Below are 24520 nucleotides of genomic sequence, written 5' to 3'. Positions count from 1 at the left end.
ATAGACCCTCTATTAGAAAGCGCACACACAGATAATGTGAGCAAGGACATCTTTAGTATGAGATGGACCTGAAATAATGTTTGTCCGGGTCAATTCCTGGTACAAATTGACTCAATCAAAAACTAATCTGATTCTATTATCTCAGATGGTTCTGCAGTAGATCAGTAGTTCCAGCTGTCTGTGTTCCATGCTGATACTCAGTGTCTCTCTCTCTCTGCGTTGTTGTCCTAGATGTCCCTGCTGTAGCAGACCGAGAGGCGGAGAGGAAGGAGCAGCGTGCAGCCCTGGAGGACGGCGACCATAGTGTCACCAGCCATGACGATCGCATTGGGGACGATGACCTGGACGATGAGTCCATCTTCACCTGCGATAACTGCCAGCAGGACTTTGAGTGTCTGGCCGAGCTGACTGACCACCGCACCAACCACTGCCCCGCAGGTAAGACATTATACAAACATTGAAATAAATCCACCGCCCTGCAGGTAAGACATTATACAAACATTGAAATAAATCCACCGCCCTGCAGGTAAGACATTATACAAACGTTGAAATAAATCCACCGCCCTGCAGGTAAGACATTATACAAACATTGAAATAAATCCACCGCCCTGCAGGTAAGACATTATACAAACATTGAAATAAATCCACCGCCCTGCAGGTAAGACATTATACAAACATTGAAATAAATCCACCGCCCTGCAGGTAAGACATTATACAAACATTGAAATAAATCCACCACCCTGCAGGTAAGACATTATACAAACATTGAAATAAATCCACCACCCTGCAGGTAAGACATTATACAAACATTGAAATAAATCCACCACCCTGCAGGTAAGATGGGTTACATCTACAAACACAGGGTGGGTTACATCTACAAACACAGGGTGGGTTACATCTACAAACACAGGGTGGGTTACATCTACAAACACAGGGTGGGCTACATCTACAAACACAGGGTGGGTTACATCTACAAACACAGGGTGGGTTACATCTACAAACACAGGGTGGGTTACATCTACAAACACAGGGTGGGTTACATCTATAAACACAGGGTGGATTACATCTACAAACACAGGGTGCTTATGGGACATGGAGCTCAGGTCAATTCAACTTTTCAATTCAATCAATCCAATACCTTGTGCAGTATTTAAACAGTAGACTATCAAATAACCCTTTTCCCATAGTCATTTGGTATTTTATTAGGATCCCAGTTAGCTGTTACGAAAGCAGCCACTGCTTTTTCTGAGGCCCACAAAAAACATGAAACATGCACAGTTATTATATTGTTGAATGGTAGGAAATATGTACAGTAAACACTAGGTGAACTCTCTTGCTACGGAAATTAGCTTTAAAACAGCAACATTTTCTCTGTCTCATGGCAAAATGTGTAGAATAGTATGAGGTTAGCTATAAAACTGCAATTTTGTTCTCTCTGCCCCATTGAACAAATTGTAGAATTGCTAGACGTTAGCAGTTTTCCACAAAAAATACTGACCTCATGAAACTGCAGGGGGATGAGACTTAACTCGGTGAGAGCTGAGGAGGAGGAGTGAAACTGCAGGGGGGGTGAGACTTAACTCGGTGAGGGCTGAGGAGGAGGAGTGACGAAGTTCCAAATGTGTATTCCGTACCAGTGCCTGGCATGCTGTCTCAAGGACAGTGCACGGGGAAAAGGGGATACCTAATCAGTTCAACCTAAATGTATCTTCTGCATTTAACCCAACTCCTCTGAATCAGAGCAGTGCATGGGGCTGCCTTAATTGACATCCAAATCGTTGGCGCTTGGGGAGCAGATGTTAGGGGTTAACTTCTTGCTCAAGGGTAGAACGGCAGATTTTTCCACCTTGCCGGCTCGGGGATTCATACCAGCAACATTTTGGTTCCTGGCCCAACGCTCTTAACAGCTAGGCTCGGTTTGGCTGCCAAATGTGGCACAAAGAGCTAAATAACCTTTACAACAGTGTTGTACCCAGACAGATTATCCAAAGTAAGTTAGGTACAAATACTATGATTTATTTTATTATATAGTTATTATAGTTATATATTTTAATTGCAGTGATGGCAATGATTTTGTCGTGGCGATGCACCACAGCTAAATGAATGCAGCGGAAACACTGCTCCCATCACAGGTAGCTAGATGCCTGCAGTTTTCAGAATAAGAAGGTGTGTGTATACATAAACATTACCATGGTAGATGGAATATAAATCCAACCTGTGTCTGTGTCCTGAGATGACTGTCTGACTGGGTTGAGGTTGTTTTACTATGTATATCCAGTCTTACCTTTTGGACCCGTCTCAGTTTCATTCCATTACAAATTTCCAGTACTCTGAAGTCTGAGACTAAACGACTGTGACATGCGACCACGTTTATATTGATTTCACTTAAAGTCCAGCCACATGATTGGTTCTAAGTGGCTAAGGGCCGCCCCCACCTCTCCGGACTCTTATTGCTGTTGGCTGTAGTCATACGCCACTAATGCCAGTGTTGTTATTGTTCCTAAGGGACAGACTTGTTTAAAGCTAATACAGGGCACACACGCACACAATAGGCATTATTAGGAGCAGTGTAATTAATGAAAGGCTCAAAGGCGCCCTGCAGGGGCATCTGTTTCCTAGCAGATTAATCAAGGCCTGCTCCTTAACGAGTGCAAAAACGATCGACAGAGCCACTCAAGCTCCTAACACAACAGCCCTTTGTGTGTGTGTGTGTGTGTGTGTGTGTGTGTGTGTGTGTGTGTGTGTGTGTGTGTGTGTGTGTGTGTGTGTGTGTGTGTGTGTGTGTGTGTGTGTGTGTGTGTGTGTGTGTGTGTGTGTGTGGATGTGTTTATGTCCCCACAAGAATAGCAAACAAACAAAAATATGACCAACTTGGGGCATTTTGTTTGTCCCAAAAAGGTCAAATGCTATTTCTAGGGGATTTAGTGTTAAGGTTAGAATTAGGGTTAGAAATAGGTTTAAGGTTAGGTTTTCAGGTTAGGGTTGGGTTCGGGGTTAGGGAAAATAGGATTTTGAATGGGACGGAATTCTGTGTCCCCACAAGGTTAGTTGTACAAGACTGTGTGTGTGTGTGTGTGTGTGTGTGTGTGTGTGTGTGTGTGTCTGTGTGTCTGTGTGTCTGTGTGTGTGTGTGTTTTGATGGGGGAGTCAGGGTGGGGGCTAGGGGCTTCCAGACAGGGAGAAGGAGCATTGCCTGAACTGTAACACAGTGGGGAGGAGGGAAGGTGTATGTGACCCAAGGGTTGCCTGGACATTAGATACTGTGCATTTACATGGTGTCTACTCTAATGCTGATAGACAGAGGATGACCCAGAAGATGCGTCTCACACTGATGTTCCTCTTTGACGACTCCCTCCCTCTCCTTCCTCCATCCCTCTGCCTGTCAGATTGAAGGCCGGGAGATGTGATTTCAGCTCAGACGAGGGAGAACTACATGTTGCTGAGCTGAGAAAGAGTGGAGGAAAAGAACCAAATGAAATGAAATGATAAAACATACGGTCCCCAGGGAGTGAGTGCTGGAGATTGCAGAATAATCCCAGGCTTGGACTGGGGGGGATGGCATTTCCCCCCGGACCTCAGCTTTATTATTATTATTGAAAAGATCAGTAAATTAAAAAACATTCACTGACGAATCCTTTTAAGTTCACTGTGGCACTCCTGGGAACCTGCCTTGTGGGGGACTGTGGCACAGGATGCTGCCTCCCTCTATCTGTTGGGGATGAACACAGGCCACCGCTGTGTGTGTGTGTGTGTGTGTGTGTGTGTGTGTGTGTGTGTGTGTGTGTGTGTGTGTGTGTGTGTGTGTGTGTGTGTGTGTGTGTGTGTGTGTGTGTGTGTGCTCCAACATGCTCACTTGATTAGGGAACAACAGAATCGGAGGCCATCTTGGTATGGGTGGTCGTCAGAGCTGGGAGGCCATCTTGGTATGGGTGGTCGTCAGAGCTGCGAGGCCATCTTGGTATGGGTGGTCGTCAGAGCTGGGAGGCCATCTTGGTATGGGTGGTCGTCAGAGCTGGGAGGCCATCTTGGTATGGGTGGTAGTCAGAGCTGGGAGGCCATCTTGGTATGGGTGGTCGTCAGAGCTGGGAGGCCATCTTGGTATGGGTGGTAGTCAAAGCTGGGAGGCTATCTTGGAATGGGTGGTAGTCAGAGCTGGGAGGCCATCTTGGTATGGGTGGTAGTCAGAGCTGGGAGGCCATCTTGTGGGGATGACAGTAGACTAGAGGATGGGTCCCAGGTGTTTAGACGAGTACCAGATAATTCAGCCTCACAGCATCAGGCTCATAACGTGGCTCCATTAATTTGATATTACTCTGATCACATGTGGGTCTGGGAGGCCATATTGACTGCAAGGGGACTGACCACAGGCAGAATGTGATGGAGTAATTCCATTCCACAGCTGACATAAGCCAGTGTGACTGGTGAATTTCACCTGGAATCCTATAATATCCCCCTGTGTGCTGCGTGTGGGTCTTGCGCCACAGTCCACACAGACCTGTCTGGGCATATCAGAGAGAAGCAGTAACTCTAGACTGTGTCTTTGTATCAGGGGGCAGTGCAGCTGTGTTGGTAGGGGCCTGGTGGGCCGGAGCTTTGTTTGGACAGCCTGTCGAGCCGAAGGCCTGCTCTGCTCCCTCCACCGCCCGCCCTGCGCCTGCCTCTCACCCGCCCACCCGTCCGCACCAGAACGCTGCGCCATGCGCCTCTCAACTCACCCAAAACCCCTTTTCAACACGTTGTTTTCCTGCCTGCCCCCTCCACCCTCTCAGCCCTAATGGGGTAATGGTCTCCTTTGCTCTGGCCCCCCTCTCGCTCGCTCTCTTGCTCTCGCTCTACAGCCAGATATTTTTCTGCTAATAAAAGTCCCAACAGGCCACATTAGATTTTGTTTTAGTTTTCACCCCTGAAATGTTTTTATGACCAATAGGCCACCCAGTGTACAGAAGCCCTGTGAGCAGCCAGACTGTGAGCTGCTCTGAGCAGACTGGCCACCAAGCCACTCCAGTCCAGTCCTGGGCTGGGCGTTTATAGAGTAAAACACACTGCAGTACCTCTTTCCTCCTGCTGCTGTTGATTGTTCTGGAACGGCCATGTTTGTTTTAGCTGAGTGGAAGCAGAAGGACAGTGTGTATGTGTTTATGTGTTAGAGAGTATGTCTTTATTTCCTTGCCACAAGACATAGGCCTATGCCATGTTTTTGGTGTTTAATGTTATCTGTAGTTGAAATTGTATTGTTGTTGTCTATTTCTAATTCTGTCTGACGTGTGTGTGTGTGTGTGTGTGTGTGTGTGTGTGTGTGTGTGTGTGTGTGTGTCAGAGAGACAGATAGTGTAGGAAGAGTCTGGGGAGAGTCAACAGGAGGAGAAATCTGGAGCACTGGCTCCCTGAGGAGCGGTTGAAAAAACCTTGAGATCAAATGGAGAACATTCGGTGCTCCGCTCCGCTGCCCAGCGACCGGCCAAGGTTTGGCTCTGGCTGTGAGAACCCCTCACCTCCCTCTGCATCCCCTTTCTCCCCTGCGGCTCTGCACAGCTGACCCCGCCCCCTGCCCCTCAGCCCCCTGCCTCCCCTCAGCCCCCTGCCTCCCCTCAGCCCCCTGCCTCCCCACAGCCTGTCAGGCCTGGGCTGGAGCCGAGTGCCCGGGAGGGGGCGGTGGGGGTCAGGAGGGGCCCTGGGGTTAAGACACCATAGGCACCATCACAGAACCAGTGGACAAGTTTGAGCCAATGGGGCCATTCAGACTCCCCTCTCCCTCCGGCCAGTACCACCACCTCCTCCGCTCTCTTCTGTGGGGCCCTATGCAGCCATCCTCCGTTTAGTTTGGCTGGTTTATATATAGCAGACTTCCCCCTCCCCTCCCCTCTCCCATCACAAACACACTCCTCTCTTCAACCCATGTGGCATAGCAGCGGGCAAGTGGGGGGTAGAGAGTTGGCACATTGACACACACACACAGAAGTGTCCAGGGTGATCTCTGGACTGCAGCTGAGCGTCATGCCTGAACTGAATGCATCAGCTCACAACCTTTTCACACCTGACCTCCATCACATTTCCATCTGTGACTGCAAAATCAATCCTGAGACAAACAGTAATGGACGTGTATCATATGAGTTCTACATAATGTAGGCTGTGTTTGAATGACTAAACCGGAGACTAAGGCATGTTGAAGGAAGCACAGTGTGAGGAATAGAGGGAGAGTGGGAGAGAATAGTAGAGGGAGAGAACAGGCAAGCGAGCAAGCGAGAGTTTCGAGGCAGGCAGTGACAGGGCTGCTGATGCTGAACAGTGGTGCTCTGTGGGTGGGTGAAAGAGCTGTCAGTCAGGAGAGGGGGTGTTGCCTAGGCCTGTCAAATACAAATAGGAGGTGAGCACTAATTAACCCACCTTCAGGAGACGGAGAGGAGCTGCTAGGAGCACAGACAAGGAGGGGGGGAGCCTGTGTGTATATGGGTCTCTGTATGTGTGTGTGTGAGAGGGGGGCTACAGACTCGACAGGGAGAAAAGCACTGCACTGCACACACTATCTTTCACCTCAGAAATAGCAAGGGAGGAAGACAGAGAGGGGGAAGTGGAGAGTGGGTGAATGACACTTTCTTTCAGCATCCTTCTAACAACACTGCAGTTGATGTATAGTTTCCTCTCACACAGATACGCATTCAGTCTCATACATACAAATGCGTGACATGCATGCATTCTACGACATAAGACTAATGAAAGTGCTAGCGCAGGCTGTATTTGTTTGGTACAGGGTGTTGGGATATTTAAGTCGAGCTCTGGCCCTGTGTCTGCCTGGTACGGTCACCCATGACCCTGGTAATGAGACAGACTGGAATATGACACTCACTACTGCTCACTTTATCTCTCTCTCTATTTTACTCTACCTCTCTCTCTTCCTTCTTAAGATCATATAAACATTTTCCCCCGTCTCTCTCTATTTTACTCTACCTCTTTCTATCTCTCTGGGTGCAGCTGTGCTCTCTCCTCAGTACGAGGGCATAGTGTTGGAGCCCCCAGCCTGCCAGGAAATCTTTCTTGAAAAAGAGGAGGGTTAGGAGAATGAAGAGGCTAGAGTGTGTTTTTTTGAGGCGGGGGCCCCTGGGTGATTGGGCATCCCTAGGGTGCCCCCCAGCCCCCCTCACCCCAGGTTCCCCAAGCCATGAATACATTTCCGTCCTCCCCCACCCCCTAGCAGCCCCCAGCCGCCCCCAGCAGCCCCGATCTCCTGCCTGTCGTCACGGCGGCAGCTGAATCCTGTGAGGCCAGGGCTCTTATTAAAGCCACAGATCACTTTCCTCCACTGAGAGGGAGGGAGAGAAAGGGAAGGCGAGAGAGCGAAAGAAAAGGATAGAAAGAGAGGGAGGGAGAGCGAGAGAAGGGAGGGAGAGAGAGAAGAGCGAGGGGGAGGGAGGGGGGAGGGAGAGATACAGAAGGAGAGGTTGAAACAGAGAGAGAATAGTGAGAGGAGGTTGGGATGAGAGTCCTGCAACCTGAGCCAGAATCGCCAGACGGCTCCTTTCTGTCTATACTGTGCGTGTTCATGTGTCTGCGTGCGTATGTGTGTGTGTACACACAAGTGTTTGTACTGTATGTGTGGGGTTTTTATGTGAGTGGTTTTGTCTGTTTCTATCTATTGAGTAAACGCTATTTTGAGTGTGTTTGACAGAGTAAATGCGTTGGACTGTGGGTATCTTACTGGTGTTAGGTGGGTATGGCTGCTTTCTCTTTATCTCTCTCCCCATGTCTCCTTCTTCCTCCCTCGCTCGCTCCGTCCCTCCCTCTCTCTGCTCGGAGACCGAGGGTGGCCTGAAGATTCCTCCACTAAGCCCTTGGCACAGATACAAATGCAGTCACAGCTGGTTGTAAACTCAGGTTTTCCAGGGAGAGCAAGAGATCTGCCTCCATAAGAGAGGGGAATTGGGGGAATGGAAGGGGGGCACAGCATGCAGGGGGAGGGAGAGAGGGCGAGAGGGAGAAGGGGGTGAGACGAAGGAGGGATGTTGTGAAGCACACTGGAAGTCATTTTTCATCACAGGGTTCATTTTTCAGTTCTCACTCCCTCTATTCCCCCCTCTCTTTCTCTATTCCTTGTTCCCCTCTCGCGTTCTCCCTTTGTTTTTTTCTATTCCTCTTTTCTATCGTTCCGTCCCTCTCTCGTTCTTCTTCCCTTTCTCTTTCTCTTTCTCTCTCTCCCCAGCCTACTTTCCTCTCCCTGTTATAAAATATGGATGGTACCAGTTTTGGGCGCGGGCGCTGAGAGCTTTTCTGGCAGAGTGCGGTGCTCTGTCTCTGAAGAGACCCGGCTTGTGCATGCACCTAAACACTTCACTGAGCAATCTGTCAACATGTCAGCAACACATGTTTTGTAAAAAAAATTATATATATATAAAAAAAAAAAAAAAAGCTTCCAGAGGGAGTAATGGCTCCCACCAGGGCTCCGAAAATGCTTTGAATTCAGCAGATTTCTATTGAGGGGGGGAACTCCCCTGGAGTGCCTTTTTTACAATGCCTGCATTTCAGAAATTTGAGCCAAAGACCCCTGGGGGCGTCCTTTCATAATGCCTGAAATTGTAGGGTTATATTGTGTGCAGTTCCCCATGGGGCCTTTTATTAATACCTGAATTCTGAGGGACTGGAAATTACACAGGGGTTCAGCGGGGGCCCGCGCTCGCACCAGGAAGGGAGAAAAACTCTGTGGGGACGTTTTCTCTTCCCTTTCCTTCTCTTCTCCTCTCTTAATTTTTTTGTACTTCATGCAAGAGTAAAAAATAAGAGTTTGCCAAAGGACACAAAAAGTGTGTGTGTGTGTGTTGGCGCTAACCTCCTTGTATTCAGCCTGTTTGCTGTCCCTCTCTTTTCCCCTTCTCTCTCCTTGTGTGCCGTCGTGTTCAGCTTGCAGTCTAAAGAGCAGATAGTAAATATTTGTTGTCTGTGTGTGCCCAGAAAAGCCTAAATCTGGTGGAATACCGTTTTTTTTTTCAGGGTCTTAGGAGAGTGTGTGTGTGGGGGTAGCGTGTTTCCATACATTCATTTGTTTTCCTGTACTACAGGGTTTTAGTGTATATTTATTAAATATTTACTCATGCAGCTTATGAAAATATACATGTACAAGACATTGTAATTTACTATGTGTTTGAAGCCAATATATCGTTATGTTTCAATTCAGTGTAGTTTACTCTTTATTTAACACGCTGGTTCAATGTTCAGACTATGGGACTAGATGATTGGGTTTGTTGTCAGTAATTTACTGTAGGCTGTCATAGCAACAGGTATTCACAATAGCTGAGGATTTCAGGAAGAGAATGGGTGTTTACCTCTTAAATTAGGGCCTATTATTTATTTGTCGTTGTTCACTGCAGTGAATGTGTGTTTGGAGGCCTAATATGTAAATATACATTGGGTCAGGTGTTTTTGTCCCCTAGTTGTGTAGATAGTAGTGTGTGTCTGGTTGGTGGTGATTAGTGGGGTTGAGGTGTTTGTGGGAGAGTTGACCCCTGTGGGCCGTGCTAACCCTGTGACCTAGAGGGGGGCAGAACGGAGCCGTCACCAGGCCCCTCACAGGGAGCCAGGATAATGAGATACAGACTGTTTCCTTGGAATCTAGTACCCCTGTCGAGACGCCCCCCCACCCCCTGTCTCATACACCCTGTTGAGTCTGTCCCAGAACCTGCCCCCCTCCCTCCCACCTCCCCTCATCTCTCCCTCCTCTCACCCTGTTGAGTCTGTCCCAGAACCTGCCCCCCTCCCTCCCACCTCCCCTCATCTCTCCCTCCTCTCACCCTGTTGAGTCTGTCCCAAAACCTGCCCCCCTCCCTCCCACCTCCCCTCATCTCTCCCTCCTCTCACCCTGTTGAGTCTGTCCCAAAACCTGCCCCCCTCCCTCCCACCTCCCCTCATCTCTCCCTCCTCTCACCCTGTTGAGTCTGTCCCAAAACCTGCCCCCCTCCCTCCCACCTCCCCTCATCTCTCCCTCCTCTCACCCTGTTGAGTCTGTCCCAGAACCTGCCCCCCTCCCTCCCACCTCCCCTCATCTCTCCCTCCTCTCACCCTGTTGAGTCTGTCCCAAAACCTGCCCCCCTCCCTCCCACCTCCCCTCATCTCTCCCTCCTCTCACCCTGTTGAGTCTGTCCCAAAACCTGCCCCCCTCCCTCCCACCTCCCCTCATCTCTCCCTCCTCTCACCCTGTTGAGTCTGTCCCAAAACCTGGCCCCCTCCCTCCCACCTCCCCTCATCTCTCCCTCCTCTCACCCTGTTGAGTCTGTCCCAGAACCTGGCCCCCTCCCTCCCATCTCCCCTCATCTCTCCCTCCTCTCACCCTGTTGAGTCTGTCTCAGAACCTGGCCCCCTCCCTCCCACCTCCCCTCATCTCTCCCTCCTCTCACCCTGTTGAGTCTGTCTCAGAACCTGGCCCCCTCCCTCCCATCTCCCCTCATCTCTCCCTCCTCTCACCCTGTTGAGTCTGTCCCAAAACATGCCCCACTCCAACCTCCCCTCCTCTCACCCTGTTGAGTCAGTCCCAAAACATGCCCCACTCCCACCTCCCCTCATCTCTCCCTCCTCTCACCCTGTTGAGTCTGTCCCAAAACCTGGCCCCCTCATCCCTCTATCCCTCTCTTATCTGTCCTGTAGTGGCCTGAGATGGATCCCTGTATGGAAGCATTTTCTCCTGCCTTGTGTCACTGTTCCTCCCCTGTTGGAATTGACATGGCTGGTTTCTGTGTGTATTTTCTTTACCCAGGACCTCAAATTATAATGGCACAAACTGCAAAAAAACATCTGGGTCATTAACAGCACACAGCCTCACACATATCTACAGTAAATACTCTTTCAAACACACTGCTGAAGACACACCAGCACGTTAACTCGCACACACACACACATATACAATCGTCCACACATATTCACACACACACACATACACAATCGTCCACACATATTTGCACACATATTGTTTTACTGCTGCTCTTTAATTACTTGTTACTTTTATCTCTTATTCTTATCTGCATTGTTGGTTAGGAGCTCGTAAGTAAGCATTTCACTGTAAGGTGACCTGTTGTATTCGGCGCATGTGACTAATAAAATTTGATTTGATTTGAGATATACACACACACACCAGGGCAAAGGCCAGTGTGCCAGGGGGGAAAGCTGTTATAATAGTTTTAACCCTGTGCACAGGTGTGGCTCGCCTTTGTCAAGTGAAATGTCAAGGAAAAGCAATGCCCCTGAGAGGCCCACACGAAGAGTGACAGAGAGAGCAAGGCTGTCTGCTCCACAGTCCTTTCAAAGACCAGAGATATGCCCCTTTACTGCAAAACCATTAACTAGAGGCAGACACACACCATCTCTCTCAATTCAATTCAAGGGGCTTTATTGGCATGGGAAACATATCTTAACATTGCCAAAGCAAGTGAAGTAGATAATAAACAAAAGTGAAATAAACAATAAAAATGAACAGTAAACATTACACTCACAGAAGTTCCAAAAGAATAAAGACATTTCAAACGTCATATTATATCTATATACAGTGTTGTAATCATGTGCAAATAGTTAAAGTACAAAAGGGAAAATAAATATGGGTTGTATTTACAATGGTGTTTTTTCTTCACTGGTTGACCTTTTCTTGTGGCAACAGGTCACAAATCTTTCTGCTGTGACGGCACACTGTGGTATTTCACCCAGTAGATATGGGAGTTTATCAAAATTGGGTTTGTTTTCGAATTCTTTGTGGATCTATGTAATCTCTCTCTCTCTCCCTCCCTCTCTCTCTCTCTCTCTCTCTCTCTCTCTCTCTCTCTCTCTCTCTCTCTCTCTCTCTCTCTCTCTCTCTCTCTCTCTCTCTCTCTCTCAATCTAACGCCCCCAACGAGACACACACACGCATGCATGCACACACACACTCATACACTCTGCACATTATGTTGATTTATACAGCTCTCTGTCAGACAGTTTGGCCACTTTTATGTGCTTTTTAGAGTGGACTGTTGTGAATCTGTAAGAGGGCGGCTTTGGGGTTGTGTGCGTGCGTGTGTGTGTGGATGGAATCTGAGGCTGTAGGCTGGCAGTAAATGGGATGTTTTAATCGTGAGACAGGCGGTTCGTGTTTGGGTCAGGCTAGACCACTCAGCTGCCATAATGTTGGGGCACTGCACTAGGAAGTGGAACGACACTGAGAGAGAGGAAAAAGATCCACTGTGATATGCCGGGAGATGGCAGAGTGGACAGCATAGTATATTTAGGAAGCAGCACTAGTGGAGACAACGGACGACACTACAGTGAGGGTGGTGAGAGCAGCCAGCTACAGAGGAGGTTGGATGGGGGTTGGGGGAGGCTCTGTTCTCCAGTTCTTCCTGTATGAAGGGCTCCCCTGGGGGCCTGGACCAGCCTCTGGCAGCCTCTCTCATACACCCACTTACCCCCACCTCACCCCCTGACGTCAGCATGTGACTGGCTGCTCCCCTGGGTGCCTGGAGCAGCCTTTGTTTCCCCTCCTCCCCCTCCCTCCCCCCAGCCCTTCTCCACACTGCTCCTCTCCCTGTCCTTTGTCCCTGGCAATAGCCGGCCTGCTTAGTGCCTGATTGGAATTCGCTGCTCTTTGGCAGTCACTGGAGATGACGGGGTGAGGGGTGATGTTGTGGGGGTCCTTCCACCCAGGGTGAAGTAGAGAGGGGTTGGCTATGGTGTGGGCTATGAGTGGAGTTTTTTTCTAGGGGAAAGAACAAAATGTTTCTAGGTGAGTGAGCATTGATTTGTCAGTGGTTGTGACATTGGAGCCTCTCCAGGGAGGTGGTACAGGGTAAGGGGTGAGGATCACTGTGGGGCCAGGCACTGAGCTCAGAATTGGGGTTAAGGACCAAGAGAATCCTCCCTCTATTCCCTCTTCCCCACATCCCACGCACAGAGATGTTTTGAAATATTTAAATCTGCTTTTCATTTTCAAATATGATAGAAAACATACTCCTAAATAAGTAAGCAGAACCGCGGGGGATAGAATCAGACAAGCCTTCAAATACACAACAAAACACACAACAACAACTCCCCAAAAAAGCGGTCACGTTATTAGTCTTGCTGTGTCGTCGTCTTTTCAGAGGCAAGAAGTCTCTTTCCTTTCTTTCATTCTTCTTTCTCTTTCTTTTTTTCCTTCTTTTTTTTAATGAGAGCAGCTCCAGTGGAGCGCGGTGGGGACGTGGCGGGCCTGCACTCTGGCTCACTGGTGGGAGCCCCCTACTTGAGTAATGAATTCCCCCAGGACGCGGCACAGCAATGTGGGCCTGTTTCCATGTGCTGTTCCCAGGGAAGGCAGGGAGGGCTGGGGTGGTGGTGCTGCTGTTGATGTGGGGGGGTGGCTTTGGAGAGAGACTTGCTCCCCCCCCCGCCAAACTGTGCGGCCTGTGAGTGAGCAGATAAAATGGAGGGGGAGGCTGGGTGGAGAGGCGGGGGGGGGGCTGACAGCTGTGAGGGGCTTGGGACTGACTGGTGAGGGGCTGATAAGGGTCGGTATGGATCGGAGGCATGGGGAGAACACTAATAATCCTCCAGCACAATGCCACTGTGTGAAAAAGTTAAGGAAAGCTAGAGGGAGTGTAGAGACCAGCGGTGTGGGGTGATGTGTGTGTTGGGTGAGGAGAGGAGGAGGCTGAAGCACAGCTTGTTCAGATAGTCAAAATAGTATTAGTCCAATCACATCACAGCAAACTGGAGGTTAGAGTTCAGTCACTGGTTTGTTATCCTCTTTACAGTCGGCCATCGTCCATTCTTGGGTCTCTGTATTGTTGTCCTGGTTTGGCAAGTCCACCTGGAGAGGAGAGGCCTGCTTTTTGAAGCAGGCAACATGAAGCAGAAAGAAGACGTCACTCCATACAAAGGCTTACTGTCTTTCATTTGGTTTAGTCTAATTCACTCACCAGTGCATACTGGATGTGCTCCCTCTCACTGGTCATGTACAGTGGTTCGTCCTTTAAAAGTTGCAGCATACTGCAGCACAGCTTGCGTGGTGCCGCAGAATTCTATGGCACGCTATTTAAGTGCCAACCACTGGTACCATTAATACTAGTTATTTCTAGTTTGACCACCAGGGGGCTTCTTTGAGAAACATTTGATAGCCTTCAATAGTGGCTGTACTAGAGAATTTATAACATTTGATTATAAGAAATTTAGCTTAATTAATTTGATTAATATTATGGTGTTTGTGTTTCTATTCCAAGAAAATTTTAATGGTAAATAGGGCGCTGTACAACGTGACGGTCGGGAGTAGGCTACAGTGCTCCACTATATAGCTAAAGAATCCCCGTGTCATGCGGGCACGTGAGAGACCACGGTTCAATTCCCCGACGGGGAGGAAGGAGTAGGCTGTCCTTGTAAATAAGAATTTGTTCTTACCTGATTCCATGTGTTATTTCATAGTTGTGATGTATTCACTGTTATTCTACAATGGAGAAAATAGTAAAAAATAAAGAAAAACCCTGGAATGAGTAGGTGTGTCCAAACTTTTGAGGGTACTTGCTTAATTCATTTGATTAATATTATGGTGTTTCTACTCCAAGAAAACGAAAAACCCTCTGGGTTTCCGTCAGGATGGAACGGAAAATATGGCGCTGTACAACGTGACAGTCGGGAGTAGGCTACTGTGCTGGGCTATTTAGCTAAAGAATCCCTGTGTCGTGTGGGCACGTGGGAGAGCGGGGTTCAATTCCCCGATGGGGAGGAATGAGTTGGCTGTCTATAACGTCTGCGTCCAACTCACACTCCCAAACACTTAGATCCCCGGAACACAGCCCACTTTCCAGATCCCAATCACTGGAATTCTAATCACCTGTTCACACACCTGCATGTCATCATCCCACACTATTTAGTTCAGTTCCTTGCACCCCATCACTGTGAGGTATTGTTTGTTTTTGAAACACACTTTTTCGGAGCTCTGTTTTTTCCCGTCCTTCTCGCCGCCCATTTATGATAGACCTACCGTGTATGACCTTCTGCCTGCCCTTGGACCCAGCTACCTGCCTCCTCCTAAGGTTCCTTTCATTAAACACCTGCTGCGCTCTGCACTTGAAACCAGCTCTCTGTCTCCCTCGTGTTCATTACACTGCCCTTGTAAATAAGAATTTGTTCTTAACTGATTCCATATGTGTTATTTCATAGTTGTGATGTCTTCACTATTATTCTACAATGTAGAAAATAGTAAAAATAAAGAAAACCATAGAATGAGTAGGTGTGTCAACTTTTGACTGGTACTTGCTTAATTCATTTGATTAATATTACGGTGTTTCTATTCCAAGAATAACGAAAACCCTCTGGGTTTCCATTAGGATGGAACTTCAATATGCTCTTCAATACACCACTTTTAACAGCACGTTACTCAACACTAGTGAGACTCATGTCGCCTACGGTAGGTCTAAAGTATATGGAAAAATATGACGTGACTCTCTGCCAATAATTACATGTAGAGGATTGGAGGATTCTAAATTAAAACCAAAAGCCACCTCATGGGTCTCCCGGTGGCGGCCGGCACGGGTATCTGGAGCAACGCATTTTGCACTGCGCCACTCAGGAGGCCCCATCCACAAAGTATCAAAATACAGAGATGTGTTGGTAAAGGTATATTGTCCTGCTAATAGCCCATAATGGGCTATTATAATACTGTACATGGTACCCAGGCCAGGATAACCAAAACCTTTCTTTATTAAAGACTAATCAGAAGGAATGTTGGTACTTATTTATTTTGACTGTGGGTATATGACTGTGCCATCAACTTAATAATATATAACAATATTTTGGAGGTTATTTCGTTTTTCAAAAAAATGAAAGTGAGTGATTGTAATCTGAATAGAAGCCAAAATAATATTTGTGAAGACCAAAACATTTATTTCTGTTTTTAGAGGGAGAGAAACGCTGGGCCAATTGTGCGCCGCCCTATGGGACTCCCAATCACAGTTGGATGTGATACATAATAATAATACTTAACTTAGAACCTAACTTAGAAATACATTTGACGATATAATTCTCCCCCTACCCTCCTCCTAGGCAAGTCTATTGTCCAGCTACCTGCTAATAGCCATAATGGCGCTGTACAACGTGACCGTGTGTGTTTGAAAGAGTATTTTCTAATAAGCAACAATTTGTTTATCTTCATGAGAAAACTTTGTTCCAATATTTCTATATTGCAGTGATATTTATTCCCATAGTAATTTGTTATGGATCCATTTTGAAAGAGTATACTTATCATCATTTTATTAACGAAGCATAAAGATGTTGATGAAGAAATACTGTACCACTGTTTTGAGTTAGAAATGGAACACTTCAAAGTACTTAACTTCTCTGGGCAAGGTGATATAAGTGTGAACATCCCCCTACCTGCAATGTATTCGATACTTAACTTCTTAAAGTATAGGGGGCAGTATTTTCACGGCCTCATGAAAAACGTAGTCAAATTAAACTGGTTACTACTCTGGCCCAGAAACTAGAATATGCATATTATTAGTAGATTTGGATAGAAAACAGTTTGAATGGTGTCTGTGAGTATAACAGAACCCGTATGGCAGGCAAAAACCTGAGAGAAATTCAACCAGGAAGTGGTAGATCTGAGAATTGTAGTTCTTCTTTCTAATCCCTATCGAAACTACACTGTCTGTGGGGTCACGTTGCACTTCCTAACGCTTCCATTGGCTGTCAAAAGCCTTCAGAAAGTTTTTTTCATCCGTCTCCTGTAACCGGGCAGAGAATAGGAGTTCAATCAATCAGTGGACTGCCTGGGGACAAAGGGATTGGTAATGCGTGATCCCGTGAGTGCGCCGCTCCTTCTTTTTCTTCTTGAATGAATACGCTATTGTCCGGTTGGAATATTATCGCATTTTTACGTTAAAAATACCATAAAGATTGATTTTAAACAACGTTTGACATGCTTCTAAGAACGGTAATGGAACATTTTGACTTTTCGTTTCTGGTACTGCGCTCGCGCGTTATGCCTTTGGATAGTGCTCTGTACGCACAAACAAAATGAAGATATTTGGACATAAATATGGATTATTTCGAACAAAAACAACATTTCTTGTGGAAGTAGCCGTCCTGGGAGTGCATTCTGGCGAAGATCAGCAAAGGTAAGAGAATATTTATAATACTAATTCTGAGTTTAGGGGACCCCAGAACTAGGCGGGTGTCTATCTACATAGCTTGCTTTGATGGCGAGCTATGTACTCAGAATATTGAAAAATGTGCTTTCGCCGAAAAGCTATTTTAAAATCTGACACAGTGGTTGCATAAAGGAGTACTGTATCTATAATTCTTGAAATAATTGTTATGTATTTTGTCAACGTTTATGATGAGTATTTTTGTAAATTGATGTGGTCATTCACCGGGAGTTTTGGTGGGAATACATTTTCTGAACATCACGCGCCAATGTAAAATGCTGTTTTTGGATATAAATATGAACTTTATCGAACAAAACATACATGTATTGTGTAACATGATGTCCTAGGAGTGTCATCTGATGAAGATCGTCAAAGGTTAGTGCTTCATTTAGCTGTGTTTTGGGTTTTTGTGACATATATCCTTGCTTGGAAAATGGCTGTGTGGTTATTTTTGTCTATGTACTCTCCTAACATAATCTAATGTTTTGCTTTCGCTGTAAAGCCTTTTTGAAATCGGACAATGTGGTTACATTAAGGAGAAGTGTATCTTTAAAATGGTGTAAAATAGTCGTATGTTTGAGAAATTGAAATTATGATATTTTTGCTGTTTTGTATTTTGCGCCGGGCTATTTCACTGGCTGTTGAATAGTGTAGCAGGGCTATGAAGAGTCTATTGTCCTGCTAATCGGGCTACAAGTGTTAGAAAACCTGTTTTAAAAATGCCACCAGCTGTCCATCACTACTGTAAATAAAAACACTGCATCTTGTTTACATCTTGTTTACATTCTTTATTACTTTTAGAGTTTGGGATTCATTTTACTTATATTATGGTGTTTATAGTCCAAGAAAAACGAAAAACCCTCTGGGTGTCCGTTAGGATGGAACGGAAAATATGGCGCTGTACAGTGTGACCGTCGGGAGTAGCCTACACGGTACTGGGCTGTTTAGCTAAAGAATTCCTGTGTTTTGCGTGGCCACGCGGAAGACCGAGGTTCAATTCCCCGACTGGGAGGAAGGAGTTGGCTGTCCTTGTAAATAAGAATGTGTTCTTAATTGACTTGCCTAGTTAAATAAAGGTTACACTACAAGCATAACATTTCTACACCATAATTTTGTCTAACCAATACCCAAATGGAGTTTCAGTCAAAATAAAAATGTCATTGATTTATCAAGACCAGTCCCCATGCTTGTCTCAGAGCAGCTCGAAACAGTGCTAAAATAGTTGTAGGCTATTGCTTCAAATCCTATTTCTTCAATATGCTCTTTAAATAAATAAGACCTACACCACTTTTTACAGCACATAACTCAACACTAGTGAGACTCATGTCACCTACTGGAAGGCCTACAGTATATGGAAAAATATGACGTGACTCTCCGCCAATAATTACATATAGAGGATTGTGGGATTGTAAATTAAAACCAAAAGCCACCTCATGGATCTCCCGGTGGCAGCCAGCAGAGGTATCTGTAGCAATGCATTTTGCATTGAGTGAGTCACTCAGCTTTATGTAGGTGCCGGCTACAGTTGAAGTCGGAAGTTTACATACACTTAGGTTGGAGTCATTAAAACTTGTTTTTCAACCACTCCACAAATTTCTTGTTAACAAACTATAGTTTTGGCAAGTCGGTTAGGACATCTACTTTGTGCATGACACAAGTAATTTTGTATCACAATTCCAGTGGGTCAGAAGTTTACGTACACTAAGTTGACTGTGCCTTTAAACAGCTTGGAAAATTCCAGAAAATTATGTCATGGTATTAGAAGTTTCTGATAGGCTAATTGACATCATTTGAGTCAATTGGAGGTGTACCTGTGGATGTATTTAAAGGCCTAAATTCAAACGAAGTGCCTCTTTGCTTGACATCATGAGGAAATGAAAAGAAATCAGCCAAGACCTCAGAAAACAATTGTAGACCTCCACAAGTCTGGTTCATCCTTGGGAGCAATTTCCAAACACCACAAACAATAGTACGCAAGTATAAACACCACGGGACCACGCAGCCGTCATACAGTTCAGGAAGGAGACGCGTTCTGTCTCCTAGAGATGAATGGACTTTGGTGCGAAAAGTGCAAATCAATCCCAGAACAACAGCAAAGGACCTTGTGAAGATGCTGGAGGAAACGGGTACAAAAGTATCTATATCCACAGTAAAACGAGTCCTAGATCAACATAACCTGAAAGGCCGCTCAGCAAGGAAGAAGCTACTGCTCCAAAACCGTCATAAAAAAGCCAGACTACGGTTTGCAACTGCACATGGGGACAAAGATCGTACTTTTTGGAGAAATGTCCTCTGGTCTGATGAAACAAAAATAGAACTGTTTGGCCATAATGACCATCGTTATGTTTAGAGGAAAAAGGGGGATGCTTGAGAGCCGAAGAATACCATCCCAACCGTGAAGCACGGGGGTGGCAGCATCATGTTGTGAGGGTGCTTTGCTGTAGGAGGGACTGGTGCACTTCACAAAATAGATGGCATCATGAGATAAGAACAGTATATGGATATATTGAAGCAACATCTCAAGACATCAGTCAGGAAGTTAAAGCTTGGTCGCAAATGGGTCTTCCAAATGGACAATAACCCCAAGCATACTTTCAAAGTTGTGGCAAAATGGCTTAAGGACAACAAAGTCAAGTTATTGGAGTGGCCATCACAAAGCCCTGACCTCAATCCTATAAAAAATTTGTGGGCAGAACTGAAAAAGCGTGTGCGAGCAAGGAGGCCTACATAATTGACTCAGTTACACAAGCTCTGTCAGGATGAATGGGCCAAATTCACCCAACTTATTGTGGGAAGCTTGTGGAAGGATACCCAAAACGTTTGACCCAAGTTAAACAATTTAAAGGCCATGCTACCAAATACTAATTGAGTGTATGTAAACTTCTGACCCACTGGGAATGTGATGAAAGAAATAAAATCTTAAATAAATCATTCTCTCTACTATTATTCTGACATTTCACATTCTTAAAATAAAGTGGTGATCCTAACTGACCTAAAACAGGGAATTGTTCCTAGGATTAAATGTCAGGAATTGTGAAAAATGTATTTGGCTAAGGTGTATGTATACTTCTGACTGTATATGACTGCGCCGTCAACTTGATAATATATAACAATATTTTGGAGGTTATTTCATTTTCAAGAAAACAAAAGTGAGCAATTGTAATCTGAATAAAGGCTCAAATAATATTTGTAAAAGCCAAAATATTTGTTTCTGTTTTTAGAGGGAGAGAAATGCTGGGCCAATTGTACGCTGCCCTATGGGACTCCCAATCTCAGTTGGATGTGATACATAATAATAATAATACTTAACTTAGAACTTAACTTAGAAATACATTTGATGATAGAGTTCTCCCCCAACTCTCCATCTAGGCAAGTCTATTGTCCAGCTACCTGTTAGAACAGCGGGAACGTTTCCCTAGTCAGCGCCATTATTAGTGCAATGCCCCTTAAAGTGTTGCTCTGTGCTAATCAGTGTGGCGGGGTGGGGGTCCACCCCCTCCTCCGTTCCCCATGGGCTAGGTTTGTCTTCTGTGCGCGGCTCCGCGGCCCATCCCGTGCCCCCTGCCCTCGTGCTCTTTACCTCGCGCGCTTTCAGTGGATACAGCTGGAGAACTACAAGGCAGTCCCATTGTGCGTCACTCAGGAGCCATGACCAATATGACCAATATTTACTGTCCTGCTAATAACAGGGTTAATAATATATCTGTGAAAATATCCAAAGGGCTTTTATATAATTCTAAATTAATAATAATAATTGCTTTGTTTAAAAAAATAACAATATTTTGGTGATTATAATGTAAAATTAGTGAGAAAAGGCCATTTTTGAACATGGGGTGAGACATTGTTACCTATTTGTAAATAAAGCCAGTTTGTTATTTAGAATTATTCATTTCTGTTTTAGAGGAAGAGAAACCAAAAACCTACAGTCATCTCATGGGTCTCCCAGTCGAGGCCGGCACAGGTATTGAACCAGCATCTGTAGCAACAGAGCTTGCACTGCTATGCTGTGTCTTAGACTGTTGCGCCACTCAGGCGCTGTACATGTGACCGGTTGGGAGTGGCCTACAGTACTACACAATTATCAGTTTCTATTTAAGATTATGTCTCCCATTCATTGTCAGTTAGAGACACAGTAGGACCCAAAAGCATAGTCAGTGCTCTAACTCCCCCTTGCGTTGGTCTGGAGCAATGAAGTGGTGACGCAGGGTACCATACTAAACCACAAATTACCTCTAAGTACCGCAGCATAATCACAAAACCTTTAGTGGAGCAACCACTGTAGAAATGTCTGAACTTTAGTAGCTTTCCCTTTTGCATCTCTGTAGTAGTGATGGTGGAGGCGTCTCTGTGGGACACAGAGTTGCATTGTACTGTTGTGTCTAGTTCGGGTGAGTAGTAGTAGCTAGCTAGCATTAATGCTATAGTAAAACCCAACATAACATCTTACCTTCACCCCCCTTCCCCAACTCTTACCCCAGGCCTGACCCCGTAGTCCCTTCATAACTCTTAGGTATCAATGTCAGAGCAGAGAGAGGATCAACAAGAAAACCCACATTAAATAAGGCAAGAGGAAATGTTTTTTTTCTAGATGTAATAATACCCACGTCTTTAATTATAGATTTTTTTGTAATACATTTTCAGTAATGGCACGAAACACTAGTAAGTAATAAAACACTAGGGGGTTTGATTTAATTTCATTTTCATATTAATTTAATTTTGGGGCAGGCATGTGCTTTTAGTCTTGCCTGCCGTGGAGCTGAGTGTCAGAGAGGAGAGATGGTGGAGGGGTGGTGGTGGGTAAAAGGCGAGATTTCTAACAGGTGGCGGTACTCTAACAGGTGTAGCAAACAGACAGGTATGCATCCAGGTACATTTATATGAGTTTGGCAGCGCCTGTCTTTCCCTGTCCTTATTCTTGCTGGTGATGTTGAGTGATCATATATTAGATTAGAATCAATCAGTCAAACCCTTTTAATAAAATAAGGAAATGGAATAACATTTTCCCGTCCTGCCAGCCAATGGCTATAGAGTCTCTATGATTCTGAAAGGGAAAGGGAAACGGGGATACCTAGTCAGTTGTACGACTGAGTGCATTCAACTGAAATGTGTCTTCCCCATTTAACCCAAATGGAATTCAATATTACTGCATTAACCTACTGGCGCCAGTAATTCAGGTATTTTGCTGAGCCCAGGTGGTCATGTGGTACTGTAGCCCAGGTGGGTGTATTATTATTGTTATTATTATTATTATTATTATTATAGCAGGTGGGTGGGTGTTTTAGTGTGGTCTAGGTGGGTGTATTATTATTATTATAGCTCAGGTGGGTGGGTGTTTTAGTGTGGTCTAGGTGGGTGTATTATTATTATTATAGCTCAGGTGGGTGGGTGTTTTAGTGTGGTCTAGGTGGGTGTATTATTATTATTATTATTATTATTATTATAATAGCTCAGGTGGGTGGGTGTTTTAGTGTGGTCTAGGTGGGTGTATTATTATTATTATTATTATTATTATTATTATAGCTCAGGTGGGTGGGTGTTTTAGTGTGGTCTAGGTGGGTGTATTATTATTATTATTATAATAGCTCAGGTGGGTGGGTGTTTTAGTGTAGTCTAGGCGGGTGTATTATTATTATTATTATTATTTTTATAGCTCAGGTGGGTGGGTGTTTTAGTGTGGTCTAGGTGGGTGTATTATTATTATTATTATTATTATTATTATAATAGCTCAGGTGGGTGGGTGTTTTAGTGTGGTCTAGGTGGGTGTATTATTATTATTATTATTATAGCTCAGGTGGGTGGGTGTTTTAATGTGGTCTAGGTGGGTGTATTATTATTATTATTATTATTATTATTATTATAGCTCAGGTGGGTGGGTGTTTTAGTGTGGTCTAGGTGGGTGTATTATTATTATAATAGCTCAGGTGGGTGGGTGTTTTAGTGTGGTCTAGGTGGGTGTATTATTATTATTATTATTATAGCTCAGGTGGGTGGGTGTTTTAATGTGGTCTAGGTGGGTGTATTATTATTTATTATTATTATTATTATAGCTCAGGTGGGTGGGTGTTTTAGTGTGGTCTAGGTGGGTGTATTATTATTTATTATTATTATTATTATAGCTCAGGTGAGTGGGTGTTTTAGTGTGGTCTAGGTGGGTGTATCTTAGGTGGGTATATACAAGGCTTTTAAAAATATATAATTGGTTTCACTGGTTATCCCAACTTAAAATGTAGGAGCACCAGAATATATACCACACATACAATTATCTGTAAGGTTGAGCATTGAATTTCAAACACAGATTCAACCACAAAGACCAGACAGGTTTTCCAATGCTTTGCAAAGAAGGGCACCTATTGGTAGATGGGTAAAAAACTATATATATATTCCTTTGAGAAGGGTGAAGTTATTAATTACACTTTGGATGGTGTATCAATACACCCAGTTGCTACAAAGAGGAAGTAAACCTGTCAGGGATTTCACCATGAGGCCAGCGGTGACTTTAAAACAGAGTTTAATGGCTGTGGTAGGAGTAAACTGGCTACTATTGAAGCACATGTTATTCTCTAGAAATGAATATTCAACCATGTAAAGACATTTTGTTTATTATAAAAAGCAAAAATGTAGATACAAAAACCTGTCATTGAAATTCTAAACTAATTTGTGGAATGTTTCTACATTGTGTAAAAGCACTACCCGTATATATTATTATAGCTCAGGTGGGTGTGTGTTTTAGTGTGGTATAAGTGGGTGTATGTTACTGCAAGACCTGGTGAGTGTGTGGTGTCTTTGAGACGTGCTGTGGTCTACTGTACCTTGAGTCTTGACAGTCTGACGGGCGGCCGGACAGGTTAGCTGTCATTACAATGCCAAGGGCAGGCAGCATCAGAAAGCTGGGTAGGCAGGGGGGTGAGGAGTCCATAGAAAGGCAGGAAGGCACAATGAGTCAAAAGCCGCACTGGCTTTTTTTATAACATGAACAATTTTCTGTTCTTGTGCTTTATTAAAAAGTTGATGTGGTAAGGCGTTTGGAGTCAGGATGGTGCTGTACTTTTTGTCTGGTTCCTCTGCAATCCTTTTTTCTGCTGTGGAGTCAAACCAGCCAGGGGTCACCATTGATCTATTCCTCCCGCCATGCATCCCCAAAACCCAACTGTTTTTGTGTGCTCGCGCGTTTGTGTGTATGTGCATGAACCTGTGTGTCTGTGTGTATGAGTGTGTGTGTAAGCATTATGGTTTTGTGTTGATATTTTATGTGTGGTTTTGTCAATGTTCTTGTGTGCGTTTTGTTGCGTGCATGTCTGTCTGTGTGCATGCATGTGTGCATGTGTGTTTGCGTGCATGTGAAGGTCAGCTTGATTTCTCCTTCTCAGAGAACAGCCCCTGGGGCGATGCCAGAAGTTCCCA

General features: G+C 45.2%; 1 protein-coding gene across 3 annotated transcripts in view; it reads left to right on the top strand.

Moving 5' to 3' along the window:
- The window catches only part of LOC106573705 (zinc finger protein 423), a 137762-nt gene that overhangs the window by 34786 nt on the left and 78456 nt on the right, over positions 1–24520 (top strand). For all 3 annotated transcript variants that reach the window (XM_014148998.2, XM_014148999.2, XM_045697177.1), the window contains one exon: positions 232–438. In XM_014148998.2, coding sequence (XP_014004473.1) covers positions 232–438 — 207 coding nt within the window. The remainder of the gene's footprint in view (positions 1–231; positions 439–24520) is intronic.

This window comes from Salmo salar, chromosome ssa16 (assembly GCF_905237065.1).
Source record: "Salmo salar chromosome ssa16, Ssal_v3.1, whole genome shotgun sequence".
Taxonomy (NCBI): domain Eukaryota; kingdom Metazoa; phylum Chordata; class Actinopteri; order Salmoniformes; family Salmonidae; genus Salmo; species Salmo salar.
Note: the sequence above shows the minus strand (reverse complement) of the source record. Positions and strands in the feature narration are given on the sequence as shown.